At 34.4% G+C, this 19,018-nt stretch overlaps 1 protein-coding gene across 7 annotated transcripts in view; it reads right to left on the bottom strand.

Moving 5' to 3' along the window:
* Positions 1–967: 967 nt before the first annotated feature.
* Positions 968–19,018, bottom strand: part of TRPC3 (transient receptor potential cation channel subfamily C member 3) — a 70,653-nt gene continuing 52,602 nt past the window's right edge. For 5 of the 7 annotated variants that reach the window (XM_025420505.3, XM_025420507.3, XM_025420509.3 and 2 more), the window contains 2 exons: positions 10,128–10,203; positions 968–7,283 (listed from right to left, as the gene is read on the bottom strand). In XM_025420505.3, coding sequence (XP_025276290.3) covers positions 7,141–7,283; positions 10,128–10,203 — 219 coding nt within the window. In that variant the 3' untranslated portion in view covers positions 968–7,140. The remainder of the gene's footprint in view (positions 7,284–10,127; positions 10,204–19,018) is intronic. The other 2 variants (XM_025420506.3, XM_025420508.3) reach the window with 1 other exon arrangement.

Raw genomic sequence — 19,018 nt, 5'->3', positions numbered from 1 at the left:
TATTTATTTATTTATTCATGATAGAGGGAGAGAGAGAGAGAGAGAGTGAGGCAGAGACACAGACAGAGGGAGAAGCAGGCTCCATGCCAGGAGCCCGATGTGGGACTCGATCCCAGGATCCCAGGATCGCGCCAGGATCGCGCCCTGGGCCAAAGGCAGGCGCTAAACCGCTGAGCCACCCAGGGATCCCCACAAAAGGCATTTCTATATAGAATTTTGTTTCCTGACAATATGTGTCATGAAGAACACATGACTATTACTACAGTTTGAAGCCACTGCTTTGATTCATGTTTAAGTAACAGCACCGTTAACCACCATTGTTTTTGTACCACCAGTGCAAATGTCAACACTGTGGAAAAGGCAGATAATGTCTTAGAGTAATGAAAATAAGTTCAAAATCACAGACCCCCTGAAAAGGCCTCAGGGATCTGCAGACTATCGTTGGCCTATAGACTTTGAGCTGACATTCCCTGATTCTTCCGTCAGCCCTTCCTTAATTCACACAGTGCTCTGCCTACAAAAATACTATAGATGGATGAGTAAGATACAGCCTCTTTCCTGATTTCTTAGGTCTACTAGGGGAGAGTTCACAAGTGATTGTGGAACAAGAATTGAAACCCTGAGAAGAGGTGCTTTTTAGGTAGAAAAATGATTTCCTGCAAGGGATCTGGGAAGGTTTTTACTTGGTACCAGAATGTTCCAGACAATTCTTTTTTCTGAGGCTAAAATAACTCCACATTGAAAACAGACAACAGTGCCTGGAGATAAAGTAACTGTGTAGCAATTTGGGAAAAATACACATCAATTTAGACTCAACAAAAATACAGATAAATTTCAGAAGTAAATTGAAAAATAAAGCCATAGAAGAGATATGAGAACATAGAGTTGTATAGAATTTAATAGAATTTAGGGAATTGGAAGACATATTAGTTAGCTAGGGCCCAATAACAAAGTACCACAAACTGGATGACGTTAAACAACAGAATTTTATTTTCTGACAGGTCTCACAGGCTAGGAGTATAACATCAAAGTATCAACAGGAAACCAAACCAATCTTCTGAGGCATCTCACCTTAGCTTATAGATGGTCATCTTTTCCTTGTATCTTCACAAGGTCTTTCCTCTTTGTAAGTCTGTGTCCTATCCTAATCTCTTCTGATCAGGAAACCAGTCAAATTGGATTAAGGCCCACCCTAATGAATTGATTTTAACTTAATTACCTCTTTTAGAGGTCCCATCTCCAAATATAGTTGCATTCTGAGGTACTGGGGATTAGGACTTCAACACATGAATTTAAGTGGGACACAATTCAGCCCATAATAGAAAGGAACTGTCTAATCTTAAGAGGAATAGAAGAAACCACAAAGAAAAAAAATACTAAATATAGATGAAACATTTCAATATGTGACAAAAATTTACATGTAAACAAAAATTTGAGATAATGTACAAACTTAACACCTTTATAAACAGTTCATACAAATTCATAAAAACATAAGATTGCAGTAAGTAAAGAGTTGAAAATATGAACAGACATTTCACAAAGTGGCTACTGAACAAACTTACAAAACTGAACAAACTTATAGAAATCTATTACCTTCATTTGCAATCAATACAATTAAAGCAAGATACCTTTTTTATTTTGCCTTTCAGATTTAGAAAAAGATTTAACACTCTATGTTGGAGAGAGAGTATGCGCTCATCAACTGTGATGCTTTTAACTGGTAATAAAACCCTTTCAAAAGCAATGTAGCAATATGTGTCCAAACCTATAAATATGTGATCACATTTTTAACTCATAACTCCAATTATGGATATTTAGCCTACAAAAATATGAAAGTAACAAAGCATAATTGAGGATCCATTAAAAATAAGGACCTACCTATCCAATAAAATGGTGCATCCACGTTATAGACTACTACACAGCGACTGAAAGTGAAAATAATGAAGGCTGTATAGCCATGTGGGAAGTGTTCAGGATAATAATAAAAGGAGAATATAAAATAGTGTATATACAATGATTACAATTATAGTAAAGAACTTGTTATGAAATGAATCAAAAAATTTTGTTATAGATTAAAAGATTATAAACTTTCTCTTGTTTTGTGTTTTCCATAAGATTTTTGCATTATTTTTAATAAAATTTTGCAATTTAAAAATAAAATTGTTATAAAATAAAGTTAAAAACCAAAAGATTCTCAGAATCCTTGTTCCACTCTGCATGGTTTCCAAAGTGGGCATTCTTCTATCTCTATGATTGCAAGGTTCTGATACAGGGTTATCCAAAATAGTAAGTACCAAATTTTCCCACTATTTTCTTACTTCCCTTTTCAAGTCCTGGCATTGCATGTTAACAACTTAAGGAAAATGATACTGATACTATTATTGCTATGTTTTTGCATTATTACAAACAAATAAAAATATTGAAAATGTGATGAAGTGGGCAGGAATTATCTTTTTAAAAATTACTCTGGGAAATTCAATAAGTATTCCAGGTCTGGGCAAAATCTTAGAAACCATTAATCCAATGTTCTCATTTTTGGATCCACAAACCACTTTCATAGTAGTATATAATCTTTCAAAGTGCTTAGGAATCTTAATAATTATTTCATTTTTTATTGTGCAATTTTGTAATTCTGTACAGAAAGAAAATGTGTAGAAATGTAACTTTAAAGAAAAGGCATTTTATGTTAGGTTGCTATAATTATTTAAGGAGGCATTATAAAATTCATCTTCATGCAATCTTTACAATATTTGTAATAAAAACATATACTGGCAATGCTTATTTTCCATTTAACAAGTGATGCCCCACTGTTTATTTTACTTTAAGCTAATTGTGTAAAAGAAAAGAGTTCATTTTGAAGATCAAATTTATTTTAAAACATTGAAATGAGGCTATGATATAGAATCAAAAATAGACAAAAACCTTGCATAATATGATGTTTGGAATTCTTTCCTTTTGCATCTAGAAAAGGCAAGTGATTTTTTTTAAGTGCTGTGTTTTGCTTCTAAATGGCAAAGGTTTCAGAGTACTAACTTTAAATACTTCTTATATAATTAACAGGGTGGGCAGTTTTTATTCACAAAAATGAAAAGCCAAGTTAGACAAAATTGCCACTATAATTTCTCTTTTTAAAGATATTTTAGGGTACTAGAGATATCTTGGTGGGTTACATTAAAAAATCCAAAATAAAAACAACAAAAAAAGATTCTATTTCAGATGTGATAAATATTGCCTTGAGACAAATTTACAGAAGTATCATACACTTCAGTAACTTATAAACCTTATGTTGTGGTCTTAAAGCAATCATTATGAGTATAAATTAAGCAACTTATGACTAAGAATAAAAAACAATTTAAAACTGCATTAAAGTTAAAACCATCACACAGCTAGCGGTGGTTGACTGAGTGACTCATGAGTACATACATTGGTCTCCACTAACATGGACCAATTTGGAAACTCTCAAACTCTCATTTTATAAAAAAGCAATAGGGCACCTGGGTGGCTCAGTGGTTGAGGGTCTCCAGTTCCGATCATGATCCCTGGGGTCCTGGGATGAAGTCCCACATCAGGCTCCCCATGAGAAGCCTGCCTCTCCTTCTGCTTAAGTCTCTGCCTCTCTGTGTCTCTTATGAATAAATGAAATATTTAAAAATTTTTTAAAGTAATAAATAACTCTATTAGATTGATTTAAAAAATGAAACATGGGGAGAGATATCATTACCGCCTTGGATGATGAGATCAACCCCTGAAGCAGCTCTGTGACACCCAAAGACTAAGAACCTGCTTGTAGCATAACCCTGTTTGACTGAACAAGGTATAAAACGAGATTTGTCCCAGGGCACATTATTAAACAAGCAATGCGGCTCCAGTTCTCTTTAGATGTCGTTTCTAAGACACTTTCCTATTTACAAAAGCTTCTTTCAGTTGGCTTAACACATTTGAAATTGAAACATATTGGACATGATAGGGTTAAAGACTTATCCTAAGTTGTACTAAATTTGCTTTTAATAATCACAAAACATAAGTCATTTTCAAGTTTTTACAGTGCAAAGAACTCTGAAAACACTGGATACTATTGTGCTTTTTTTCCTCTTTTATTTCAAGTCTATGAATATAAGCTTCTCAACATATTGTGAAGTCCATTAAGTCAAGGGTCTTCAGTCAATTTAATACAGAAACACAAAGTGTCAAAATTTTTAAACAGTAAGCTTAAGAAGCAATTCGAGAGTTGCCTCCTTTCCTTCATCTGTAACTGAGGAAAAAACTAAGAACAGCAGAGAAATTGAAAAGAGATATAGGACTTTGATACTTTTCTAATTAATCATAAATACCTAGTCTTTTGCTAAATAAATTGTTTTTGGTCCTGTTAAAATGTTCCCTTCTCCCAGGTGCCCCACCAAGCCCAATGTAACCTTTAGAACATTGGGTAGGACAAGGACTTGCTGGCCCAGAGCTATCATTAACCTCAAAGAAACATTATTTTGACAGTAATCACCTAGAGTAACCCTTACTTTGTCCCTATATTGCCACAGTAATACCCATGTCTTAGAATGGGCTCACTGGGGACAAAGCCTAACAAGATTTGGTTGTGGTGATTTATTGAAGGTATGTTCTCAGCAGAAAGGGAGAAAGGGAAACAGGGTAAGACAGAGAAAAAGGCTAAACACACAGATTTGGTCTCAAATGGAGTCTGGCTGAGCCTAACCCTTCCTGGAGCTCTAGAACATGAACTACACCAAAAAGTTGGCCCTACCTTGAAACAAGGGCCCAGCCGTTTTGTTTCCACCCCAGTCAGTTGGTCATTGGCATGAAGAAGGGGAAGCATAACATCCAGGGCAAGGCTGCTTCCTTTCACTTGAGAGCAATTCCCTGGGGAAGGGGATACTTGGGAACTGCTAAGGAGCCAACCCTCACAGAATATGGGAGATGCCTATACACTGGCCCACTAAAAATGATCTGGGCAGGACATCAACAGTATCAACAGTATCCACCACACCTTGGCATCACATCTTCCTTCTTGGCTACCACCTAGAAACTATGAAGGAAAAAAAAATGAAATAACAGAAACATACCAGTTTTATGAAAGCATAGTAAATAAAGGAAAAACAACTATGTTGATATCTCTATAGTTGTAGGAGGCATAGACTAATATATATATTATATGTATATAATATATATATATTTTTTCTCACAGGGTATAGATGCCATGAGCTTATCTTCATTCAATACTCAAAGGATCCTAGACTGGATGTCCTTGGAGGTATCTGACACTTTTTCATTCAACATGTTTCCAATCCCAGTTAGGAATATTACTAAATATGCTGGTCTATAGCTGTAGATAAAATATTTTACTCTTGGAATCACAGACAACATGAGAAGACTCAAAGTATTGTCTATTATGGAAACTCTACATCTTAACTGTTTCAATATAAACTATAGTAACATGTAACAATAAAATAATCAATATTTTATTCAGTTCTGAGGTATAATATAAAATACATAAAGTCTGAAAAATGTTTAAGACAAAATACCATCAGCATAGCACAAAAGTTAATGAAATATTCTACAATGGTAGCAAAAGCATATAAAGTTCTTTTCTTACCTTAACTGTTTTAACTCTTCAAAAGTAGAAAATAAGAAATTATCTTTAAAGAGCTTTATGTAGTACCATTTAATGTTAATTTTTGTTTTCACGTCTAGAAAGCCTCCTATATGTTATTAATAATTTTTAAAGTATCATGTATTTAATTGGTTTTTAGAACCCATAAAACTATCCTTGAGCCATGATCATAAATTGTATTCCTGTAAGACTTGACAAAAACAGAGTGAAGTGAATCTGGATGATAAGTAGAACTCTACAAGAGATTAAAACCTAGCTGGTTTTTTAAAAAAATACTTTGTTTTATGGTCTGAGAAGAGAGGAGGGAAGTTCCTGGCCTGTATCCCCTTTCTTATTAAAGTCATGAGGTGGTATGGATATTACCAACATTCAGCTTAGTTATAAAGTAAATCAATTACAGATTCATCACCATTTATTTTGTATAGAAAGTGTAATTGAAATGCTTTCATAAGAAAAAGGATGACAATCATCGTAAGCAATGATAGCAAGAGATGCCTCAAAGGGAAATGAAACATACCTGGTGATGCTTGGATATGTGTTTCCAGGTAGCCAGCCATTGCTCTTTCCTGGTTCTTCCCATACACATACCCTCTAAAACTCAGAATGAAGCTAATGGGCAAGATAGAAGTCAGCTGTTGATATCTTACTTAGCATTAAAGCACCAGAGGCAGAAATTAGAAGGTTATAACAAAATAGCAACCCTGCATAGCCCCTAACTTTAAAAGAACTTACCACTCCACCAAACAAATTCACATTATTGACATGTAATGAAAATGTAAGACAGAAAGCAAAATGTATATACTTTAGAAAAATCTTTAATGTGTTGTTTTGAACAATTCCATGAAACTTAGATATGTACTGTAAGTATACTTTCTATTTACCTATTTCATTGTTAAATTCTTCATTCAGAGCTCAAAGGTCCTAGGATTTATGAGTGATGCCAAAAATTCTAAGAAAATCTTACCAAGTCATAGCCGGTTATAAAATTTCTTTAGTTTCTATTTAAAAAAAAAAATCTCTTCAGCACTTGGACAAGGGAAGGAATGCTACATAGTGATGGCCTTTTTATTTTTATTTGTATTTTGTTGGCAGTTCCGTTCAGTTGGTTTCAACATTTATTGAGCACCTACTATGTACCAGGCACTGTACTAGATGCTGGAGACACAAAGATGAATAAGACATGGTCCCTGTCTCCCAGAAGCTTACAGTCTCTTGGAGGCAAACAGGTAAGTACAAAGACATAGAGTTTATTCTAAAGTGGACAAAAATGTCAGTAATGTAATAGTACTGGGCCTTTAAATACATTGGCATGTCATTGTTTATAATGTCAAGGCAGACAATTAAAATGAAGACAATTTTCATGTGATAAAACAGTAAAATCATTAAGACCTAAGTTTTAAAGATTCACATGATAAAGGTAGTTAATACTAAAAATTTACACCATTTCAAGTATTTTATACTTAGAAATATTATTGCCCACATTTGTGCTATAGTCAAAGCCATTATTCCAGGTTACTGAATCATTCACATCTTGGCATGCTAGGATTCAGTTTCTCACTGAGTTTATGAATCAGAACAGCTAATTCCTCAGTCGCTTGGCTCTTGTCTTCCAAAAGTTCATAACGAAGGCTGGAGATATCTTGCTTAATTTCTTTCAATTCACCTACAGTATTTGTATTTAAAAAATATCATTGGTAATTTGCTCTTTGGATTTAGAAAAGAACAAAGAGTGAAATTCACACAAATTCATATAATACGAACACATTTGCTTCATAAAGTCCAAGGTAGTTTTTTCAAACTTTTTCCTTCGAGATATTTAAGAAGTATTAGTCTTTATAAATATGCTGATTTTTGACAAAAGCTATAAAAATAGTCCAGCCATGTTTTCAACAGTAAAACTCAGCTGAAGTATTATTCTGTGGCTCAGTCACCTCTTAACATAGGGCAATTTCTTGGCGAACTGATCTACAGCCAGGGTATCACCATCCTGTCTATAGGGAGTTCCCCTTTGGTTCCCTCAGACATAGGGTTGAAACCTAAATGGCTCATCTCCCTTTGCTAGGGTGGAAGAAACTCCTAGAAAAATGAAACTTTACTAAAGATGATTCAATCTGTTTAATAGGCAAATACTCACATGGAACGAGTAAATTTTAAGTCAGGTTTGAGGTAAGAGAAGGGAAGAAAAAGAAGTAGGAGTGATTATTAAGGAAGGGAATGGTAGTGAACTTGGGGCCAAGGAACATTTTGTGGGACACAGAAAACCAAAGTATTAGGAAGTAACAAACAATGTGAAATTAAATTTAGATGTGATACCACCGGCAATGTGTATACACATAAGAATCTCCATAGGAGACTTTTGGCTATTAAAAATCAATTCTTCCCATAATTCAGCTTGGCAGTGTTTTGAATGTATGTAGTTTGCTATTAAAAACTGAATTCTCGGGGTGCCTGGGTGGCTCGGTCAGTTAAGCACCTGTCTTTGGCTCAAGTCATGATCCTGGGCTCCTGGGATTGAGTCCCACATTGGGCTCCCTACTCAGCAGGGAGTCTGCTTCTCCCTCTCCTTCGGCCTCTCCCCCTGCTCCTCTGTCTCTGTCTCTCACTGATTTTCTCTCTCAAATTAATAAACGAAATGTTAAAAAAAAAAAAACAACCTGATTCTTTTGCAAATGATTGTAATGTAGATAAGCCATTGACATTAAAAGGTAAACTTTGGGCAGAGATTTATCTTGAATCTAAGAAATGATTCTTCAAACTACTGGTATTTCTACAGCTTTTTTTTTTAAAGAATCATACGTAAAACATACCTTCTATATTATTCCCTGGCACCTTTATGATGTTTTAGAGTATAATTCTATGTTATATATATATATATATATATATATATATATAACATAACATATATATATATAACAATTTATATGTTATATATATATATAGGAATTCTAATTATTCCACAAGAATACATATAAAGCATTTGCAGATTCCTTTTTTATGCAAAAAAAGAAAGTGCTTCTTCCTTTCCCATCTGGCAATATGATCTAATTTGAAATCACAAGGCCAGTCATTGCTGAAGGAAATAGATTCTCATACCACTCAGTATCACATCTGGACTACAAACTCACTAGATCTCCTTTCACCTTCCTACTGCCATATCCTCCTCTTTTGTTTTTGACTTATGAGGAGACTATGAAGTGTTATATGGTGTATATGTGATACAGGAAGCACAAACTATTCAATCTCTTGGACTTCAGTTTATTTATTAAATAAGAATGCTAAATTGTATGATAGTTTAGTGAGAGCTTTGTTCAAAGCTCCAAATTCTCATTAACTCATTTTCCTCTTGGGTACAAGGACATGTAAGATGCTCATTTGTGTTTGTTGCTGTCAGCCATCCAATTCCCCCATTATCACTTTTTTCTTCTCCCCATTGGCACCCATCAGAGAGGTTATTGTACAAATAATCAGATTTCCGCTTTCTAAACTACAATCCCCTTCCATCCTGTCTCCCTGAGACAGTTTCTAGGGCATAATGATTGGATTTTTGCTGGTCCTCAATCAGATGTTCATTGACTTCTTTTCTACAAACACAAATCAGTGGTCTGACCCAGATTTTTAAGAGATTCCTTGCATTCATCAGGTAATGGCTTTGATGCCCATCACCAGTTTTATTTAGTTTAGCCCTTTCTACTCTTTATCAGCATAGATAGATCTAGTGGCATCTCATTACTGTTGGAAGCTAGTTTCCACTTTTAAGGCAACTTATTTTTCCCAGGTTGATTTCTTTCCAATTCTGGGCCTGTTTTTCGGCCTAGCCTTTGGTGAAACATTTTTATAGTACAGACAGATGCCCTGCCTAGGATATGCCTGGAAAAATAGGCACCTTTACATAAGGAGCCAAGGAGAAAAGTGAAAGGCAAAAGAGAAACACCAGATGAGAAAAATGGGTTACAGATTTCTTTCTGTACAAAAAAAGTAAAGATTTTTCTGAAGAAATATGGGTTCTATTTGAACCAACCACCCAAGTATCCTATTGGAAAATGTTAACATTGGAAAAATGTTAACACTCACGTGAACTCACTGCAACGGAATTAAAACTGCTGAATACTTTTTATGTAATTTAAAGGCTCCCAGAAAGATGGCAGGTTTTACATTCTAAGAATCAGGACATTCTTATCAGAGATAAACTGTTTCTGATTGACATTTTTAATAACTTTTTCTTTTAAAAGAGGTTTAGAAATGTAACCTAAGATTCTCCTATCAATCTTCGATTGGATTTTTTTTTTTAATTTATGATAGGCACACAGTGAGAGAGAGAGAGGCAGAGACACAGGCAGAGGGAGAAGCAGGTTCCATGCACCGGGAGCCCGAAGTGGGATTCGATCCTGGGTCTCCAGGATCGCCAAACCGCTGCGCCACCCAGGGATCCCTTCGATTGGATTTTTAAAGTATCCTGAGATCATTAAGTTAGTTGCAAAAGGATGTTTCTCGAGTTGGAGATGCTTACCTTCATTAACTTCATCATTTTCTTTGTCCACTTGTGCTTTCAGAACATATCGTTTTATAAGTCTTTTCATTATCTGCTGTTGATCAAAAAGAAATAATTATATCACCAATGATACACATAAGTAACCTGGGTCCTATTCTCCAAAGAGTCTCACATACCTGTAAAGTAAACACAGCTCGAGAGAGAGAACTTTTATATAACTATTTACAGAAGATTCACCCAGATTTCAGAACTTAACCATTTTTTTACCTTCTATTGAGATGTACTACATAATCTACAAACATTTTCCTGGTTTAGAATGGAAGGAAACTATAAAAAAGTTAAGTTGGAGGATTTTAATTAATGGTTTCTCTTTCAACTAATGATTTCTCTTTAAGATGTACTGACACTATATTATCATCTATAAATACTACCTTATTTCTCACTGCTAAAAAACCATGAATATACGCTCATCAGAGAAAAGTTGGAAAATACAGAAAAGAAAAAATAAAGATCATCAATTGTCCCACTATCCAAAGATAATCATTTTGGATAGTTATTTTGGTGTGTGTCTCTTTAATTTTATATATATACTAATTACTATATGCATATTTTATGCTTTCAAAATACCATATATTCTGTTATATGCCTTCTTCTCATAGCAATATGTATTGTGAATATATTTCAATCTAAATAAATGCTCTTACAGGATAATTGTTTATCCACAAGGAAAAATAAAATTGGAGCTTTACTTCATAACATATACACAAAAATTAATTCCACATGCATCTTAAATGTGAAAGATAAAACTTCTAAATCCTTTAAGAGAAAGCACAGGAGAATGTATTTATAAATTCAGTGTAGAGCTGGATATTTTTCAAACAAGATAAAAAAATTCCAATTACAATAGAAAAGATTCATAAATTCAACTTTATTACTATTAAAACTTCATGAAAACTTCTGTCTACAGAGCTACTATAAAGAAAGTAAAAAAGCAAGCCACTAACTGGAAGAAAATATTGGCAATACTTACAACTGATAAGGAATTAAGTTTGGATCCAAGATATATGAAGAACTTTAATTCAATAAGAAAAACTCAAATAACCCAATAGAAAAAAAGGGCAAAGACAAACAGCCATTTTACACAGAAATGGAAACATGAATGGTCAGTAGGCATATAAAACAATCTCAAATTCTTTTCTTGGGGAAATACAAATTACAATTAAAAGGAGACACAATTTCACATCTAAAAAGGGAAAAAATCAATCTCATAATGCCAAATGTGGAAAGAATGAGTCAATGAGGAGTTTAACACTTTACTGGTATGAGTATAAACAGATCACTTTGAAAAGCAATTTGGCATTATCTGTTACAGTTGAACACTTGCATATCCTTTCACCCAGAAAGTCCACTCCTTGATACAGAGCCTGGAAAAACTACATATGTGGACCAAGAGACATAAACAACAGTGTTTATAGTAATCTTGTCCAAAGTAGCAAATACAAATCTGGAAACAGTCTAAACAAATATCAACAGGAGAATAGAGAAACCATGGTATGTTACACAATGTAAGGTCATTGTGTCCACTAATGAAATTAAATAATGAAATTAGTGAGCCATAGCCACACACAACAGTATGGATGAATCTTAGAAGCATAAATGTTGAATGAAAATTTTACTTTGCAGACGTCACAAAGTATGAAACTATTCTTATAAAGCTCAATAGCAAATGAATCTACATAATGCATTGTTAGGAATATTTTTATATATCATAAGTCTATATTTGAAAAGAAAACCAAAGCAAGAGGATGAGATACCCAGACTTCTACCTTAGTGATTACCTCTTTGGTGGAGGCAAGGGGTGGGCCAGGGAGGAGTACCTACGTAGAGGCAATGGACAGATAATGTTACCATTCTTAGGCAAGTCATGGTTTCCATAGGTATACATCGAATTAAAATTTATTATTATGCACATTCTTGTGCATATACCAAATATCACATTAAGAAAATAAAGGAAAGGGGTGGGGGAAAAGCCTGAGCTAAAATGAAGACAGAAAATATACCTTAATTTTAAGGAATTAGAAATTGTGAAGCTAAATGACCCATTAGGTGCCAAGCTCAAGAAAAGGGAGAAATCTAGGAATATTCAAAATGTCTATCTCAAAGAATAACAGATCGAGAAAGACTATGCTACTGGAAAGGAAAAGCCCATTTTACCAATCACAGTAAAATATAAAACCTATCGAATTCTGTGGAATCTAGACTTTAGGGCAGACTCACAGCTGAGTGGATCTTGGCCTGGACTTGCTCATTCATTCAATAAGTATTTGTTGAGAGCCTACTCTGTGCCAGGTACTATACTAAATGCTAGGAATGCATTAGTAAACACAGCTCCTTCTCTAATAAAACATCCTTGGAACAATTCACTATGATGAGTAGACATGTCAGGGGTCTAATTGACTTTAGAGAACAGTGAAGGTGATTCCTGTAGAAAGAAAATACAAAGAAATGGATATCAGCTAAAGCAACTTGAAAGGCAGTAATACTAATCATGGGAAGGAAAAAACTATTCAACTACTGAGACAAGAACTATCCTTATGGGAAAGTTAAAATCAGATCTCTACCTTATACCACAAATAAAACAAATTTTTAAAGAGTCAAATAGACCAAAGATCTAAATGTGAAAAGCAACATTTTGAAAGGAACAGAGAAATATTTCTTGAAAAAGCTAAAGGAAAGGATAAGGAAAAGATGAATACATCTGACTATACTGAGACATTTTGAAACTTTTATACAGGAAAGAATACCAATGAAATGTAACCTTATGTCAAGTGGGATTTTTCTGGTTGTCCTGAAATTGTTGATAAATCCAAAATTGATAAGAAAGGATGCTAAGCATTCTATGGCCTAAGACTAAGGTGTCACTAGCAGTTGAAGTCAGCCACCTCCCCTTGAGGCTTACTGAGATTCACTAGACCAGTACTTACCACCAATTCTCTTCTCTCCTTACTCCACATAAGGAAAAGGACTAAGACCTGGGAGGGATCATGAGCTTCTGGGGTGGAGAGGTTATTCTCACTCTTTCTGGGAGGAAAGGAGATGGTGCACCTCCATTCTCCAGAAGCTAAAGGAAAGAGGAAAGCCAGGGTAATCCCTCATAAAGATTAGAGTTGCCTAAACAAAAGGCCTACCATCCTGCTCCCAGTTAAATGCCGATTCCAGCAAACTTGCTGACCTGCTCCTGGCAATTAAGTCAGGAAGAAAAAAGAACTCAGTTAAGAGTGACCAGCCATGGGGTCAACCTGTACTTCCATTATTTGGCAAACATATATTTCCACTATATTGGGTGGAAGGCAGTAATACACATCAGTGGGAAAGGAGAGTCTACTCAATAAATGGGGCTGGGATGATGGATGTGAACCTTAAATCAGAACCAGATCTCTGCTTCAGGAACTGTGCAAAGGGGAAGCAGCCAACATGGTCTTTTCAAACCCTTAAACATGCCCCCAACCCAGTTACAGAAGCAGCACATGAGTCCTAGCCACAGTGAGGATATTTAAACTTGATCATTGTTAGAGCAGTAGTGACAGGAAGAAGCTGCACTCACAGCTAAGTCAAGTGAAAAGATGCTAACTCTTTGGCTTCTTTCTCCTTCCCCCTCCACATATATAAGTGAAGAATTAGCACCTTGATGAGTTAGCAGGGGGAGGTACATACAAAGCAGACCACAACCTTTTTCCACTAAAGACGTGGAAAGGTTTAGCTTGTTCTAGGAGTAAGGAGAAGAGCTTTAGATTTGATTTGGAGATTCATGGTTTTTAAAAAAACTGCCTCGTTATTTGCAAAAAAAGATACTTTTTAAAGTTATGGAGTCTTGACAAGATTTATAAAGGGATCCTCCACCCAATAGAAAAGAACAATCCAAAGTAGGGCAGTTAGTGGAAAAATATTGAAAAAAAAAGTCGTTTTGTACATTCATAGACTGAGACTCCTTAATGAACCCATTACCCAAAGTTAAAAGACAAGCCAAAGAGTGAGAGAAGTTGTTTGCGAAACATACCAACAAAGAATTGGGATGAAGAATATTATAGAATTTTGAAAAGTCAATAAGGAAGACATATGGCTAAGTAGAATTAGGAAAAGGAATTTAAATTCACCAAAAAAGGAAATCTGAATGACAAACATATAAAAAGATGTTCAATCTCACTAGTAATCAGAGAAGAGTAAATTACAATAATGAATACTTGTACACCTATGAGTTTTTTCTTCTGAAAAAATTTCAAATCTACAGATGAATTGAAAGTAAAATGAATTTACATATACTCTTCACCTAGATTCACCAGTGTGAAAAAGTTGCTGTAATTGCTTTATCTCACTGTCTATATTATTGTTATATTGCAAAGGCATTTGAAAGTAATTTTCAGACATCATGTCCCTTTATCCCTAAATACTTGTGTTTCCAAAGAACAAGAATATTCTCTTATATAACCATGCTACAGTGATCAAACTTTAGAAAAATTAACATGGGGTCAAGAACTGTTAAATACATAGTCCATATTTGGTCTCGTTTTTCTAACTGAGGAACAATTTTGCTTTCCGATGTTACTTATCTTTAGTCTCCTTTAATCTGGAACAATTCTTTGGCCTTTGTCTTCCATGATACCAACATTTTTGAAGATGTACAGAGCAGTCATCTTTTAGCAGGCAAAATTTTAAAAACCTGTTAATACCAAGTACTTCTGAGAACAGTGAGAAACTCCTGTACCATATTGCTGGAAATGTAAACTGATATAACTACTCCCAGGTATGTCATCCAGATAAAAATACTTAAAAATGTGCCAAGGGAGATATTTACTAAGATGCTCATTATAGTATTATTTATCATAGTCAAAGAAGGAAAATAAGTGAAATGTTCATCAATAGAAGAATGAATAAACAAAAATAGTTTATTCATAAAATGGAATATTATACTATGGCAGTGAGAATGAAAAACAAGATACACATGTATCAATATAGGTAATTCTCAAAAGCATAAAGATAAATGGAAAAAGAGTAGAATATGTAGTATACTATTCATATTCATTTACGCATATTTTAAAAACACGTAAAACTAGTACATAAAGGTATGAATATACTTATATAAGTAGTAAATATATAGAAGCATACAAGGAAGGAACACAGTAGAACTTCAAGATCGTGAAGGTAGCTGGGGAAAGATGAAGGCTAATGTGATAGGGTAGGGGCATTTGTTGAATCAAAAAATCCTTACAAAAAAGATCCAAAAAGAATATGGCAAAATAAATGTTAACATTTATTAAATCAAGATGGTAGGGGCACCTGAGTGACTCAGTGGTTGAGTGTCTGCCTTTGGCTCAGGTCATGATCCTTGGGTCCTAGGATCTAATTCCGCATTGGGCTCCCCACAGGGAGCCTGCTTCTCCCTCTGATTATGTCTCTGCCTCTCTCTGTGTCTCTCAGCAATAAATAAATAAAATCTTTTTAATAAATAAGTAATAAGTAAGTAAGGGTGGTAGTGGCAGAGATATCTAACAAGATATTTGTGGTGCCATCCTGTGCTTGAAAATTTAAAATATAAAACATTCTTCTGAGTAGGTTTTTGATGCTGCCTAGCAAACTGATGGGCCTCACCAGCCTGGGCCTGAGCATTATTCCATCTCCAGCAGCAACAGCCCTTCCATTATAATAAACAGACAAATACTTTTCACTTTTACAAATAAAACTGTAATTAATACATAAACTGAGAGTAATTCAGAGCTTGTAAGAGTCTTGTTGAGAACCATTCAGAAATGTGTTATTTGGAAATCTATCCCTACAAAAAATGAAACTGCTTAAAAATTAAAATGAGGCAGAATGAGTTCAGAGTAAAAAAAAAAATATCTCTGAATATGAATAGGTCTTTCTTAGCTGAGTGAACCTAAGGTGCTTAACTCTCTAAGCTTCCATTTTCCCATATAAAAAATGGGGGTAATAAAAACTCAGAGGTTGTACAGATTAAATCAACAAATGCCCATAAAAGCAGAATTTCTGCTTAGAAGAGGTTAGTTCTTGCTAGTATTATTTATAAAGATAAAATTTTAAGACTAACATTATTGCTACCCACATGCTCTAGTATAATACACCCTAAAATATTTAACATTATCTAAAACTGTGCTTAGAAAAAAAAATCTATGAAAAGTTATATTTACTGACAGAAAGGAAGATGATAGGAAAATAAAATATTTTAAAAATTCAAATAGAGTACAGGTTCCCTAGAAACACCGCACAGCATCACTCAGATTAAATTCTGAAGGGAAAATAGGTAGATACATTCATCTTTAGCCTATGGGAAAAATTATGGTTACAGGTTTACATTTTTCCCTTTAAAATTGGGTGTTTTAAGTTTTCCATGTATCCCATAAAAATTCTCACTTTTTAAAGAAATTTCATCTTAATATTTACAGCTTAAATATATTTATATCTACCACTGTACTAAGTTTGAGCTTCTCTATAGGGCAAGAAGACCCCTAATGTTGGATTGAAATTACTTTCAATGATTTCACACATGACACTACCTGGTAATAATCCATCCTTTAGTTTATGTTGGAAAGATGATTCATATGAATTCCAAAATTACGGGCAGTTCAGAGAAGGGGTGAATGTTAGCTATTTCCATTCTACTAGGTAGCTTGTCTCATGAACCCAAGCCAGTATATTGTATAAGCAGTTAAAAAAGTGGGCTGCAAAAAAAAAAAGAAAAATAAAAATAAAAAAAAAATAAAATAAAAAAGTGGGCTGCAAGAGCAAACTGCCTGGATTTGAGTTGTGACTCCATTATTTACAAGCTGCGGAGCCTTGGCAACTTAATCTGTATAATGGAAATGTTGTAATCTACATTGTTAAAGAGATATATAGGTAAATTACATAGGTGTTCAATTAATATAACTATTATGCTCTCATTATCATGTATGGTTTTATAAAGCAAATCTTGATTAACTAATCTTAATAATGATGGTTGTATAGGCAAGGATTGTAAAACTCACACGTGACATGTAAAATTACCATTATAAATATTATCTTTAGCTTTTCAACTGATTCCTTAATAGAAGCCAGTACCCAAAAACTAAATTGACCAATAACAGATTCATCATTTTCCCCTCTTGATCAAGTTACTAACTAACGGAATAGCAGTCTATTGAATAATTTCCTCAGTTCACAAACCTCCAGGAACTATCAAAATCTCTTGGTATGATCCTGTGAATCACTCTTTAATGAAGACACTGCAACTTCTGTAGTAGACTATGGATTTTCTCTGTCTAGGGTATGGAAAGCCTAGATAGTAGTTACCTTGAACACTATCTCTTGCAAACAAATCTGATTTCCTTTCTCAACTCTCCATTAAGACTGGGAGAAGTAATGAAATATGGGTGGGTGGATATATGGGCATGCCCTTCATGCCTAAAAGGCATCAATGCTTTTTTTCTCACTTGCTTATTTTTCACTGATTCAAATTCAACTAACAATTGTGAAGCACTCTCTCACGTACTGTTACATTCATTTTCTCATTTAATACCAGAGAAGCCAAATTTGACTCTCATCAGTAGTTCCATAATCTGAATATTAGCATTCTTTAAAGCATGATGATATGGTAGACTGATTTAAAAAAAGAACTCAGAAGTAGAGTAGAATTTTAAAAAGGGAAGGAACGCTGGAAGTCATGTGTTTTTCATATTTTCAGACCATTCACTTGTGAGACACCCTGACCCATCACCATTGTACAGCCTCTGAATAAACATCTATGATTCAGAGCCTATTATTCTTTCCAGACAGCTGATTTAATCTATTTTTAGACAACTATAGCAGTTAAAAAACAATTTGTTTGTATTGCACTAAATCTGCTTCGTTGTACCTTCTAACCAACCACTGGCCCAAATTCTGTTCTTAAGAGAATAGAATAAAATTGCTTCTTCTACTTGACCAGTTTTCAAATATTCCCCTCTTCTGGGTTTCCCTAGGTTCCCATACCATTTTATTTATGTTTCACCTATACCACATAGCCACACCAGAGTGTGAAAGTTCATCTACTTTTTTTTCCTTCCCTCCCACTCAACCCCACCCTTCCACTGCAGAGGAGAGATTCTTGAAGGCAAGGACTGTATCTTTATAACCTTAGAACGAAGGACCATTCATTATAGTGGGAGTCCTGAATGTGCCCTCAAGTTCAGTGTGAATGAAGCTTAATGTGAATGTCTCATATTGCTTCCTCTAGAGAATATTATATTATAATCACACTGCATGAAACAAAAATCCATAACAACTAAACCAATTGTTATCACTCATGGATTGCATAACAAAGAGATTTTATCTAAATATAATGAAGACATTTGTATAAAGTTTGATTGGCATGTGAAATTTGATAGTTAAAATTTTATTTGTCAAAGTTTATAGAAGTATAACAATTTCAGAGACAAGAAGCTGAATTTGACAATAAACTTGAGAATATCCCCACTTCTAAATCATTCAAAAGCAACAAGTAGAATAAGAAACAGAAACACAAACTCCTTCGATGAAACTCAGAGGCATCCATACCCTTTTTTAGAAAGGTTATATGAAAAGATCAAATGGTGATGTGAGGAAATGCCAAGAGCAGACATCCAAGGCTGAAAACTTCTCTTGAATTTTTAATACAAAATCTAGAAAAGCTTAGAATAGAAAAGGAGAAATCATCATGGAAAGCCATATTTGCTAAAGTATTCAGTGAGGTTGAGGGGAAGTATCTGACTAGTCCTGTAGTGTTATTTTCTGATAAGGAAACATAAAGAAAAAGTGAACTCACATATACAATCCTGTGCCTAAAGGAAAATTCTATTAGCCAAGAAGGGGTTGTGGAACTCTCCAAAGGCACTCCAACCTCC

Source organism: Canis lupus, chromosome 19 (genome assembly GCF_003254725.2).
Source record: "Canis lupus dingo isolate Sandy chromosome 19, ASM325472v2, whole genome shotgun sequence".
NCBI lineage: Eukaryota > Metazoa > Chordata > Mammalia > Carnivora > Canidae > Canis > Canis lupus.
The sequence above is the reverse complement of the archived record's forward strand: the minus strand, read 5'-3'. Positions and strand labels throughout refer to the sequence as shown.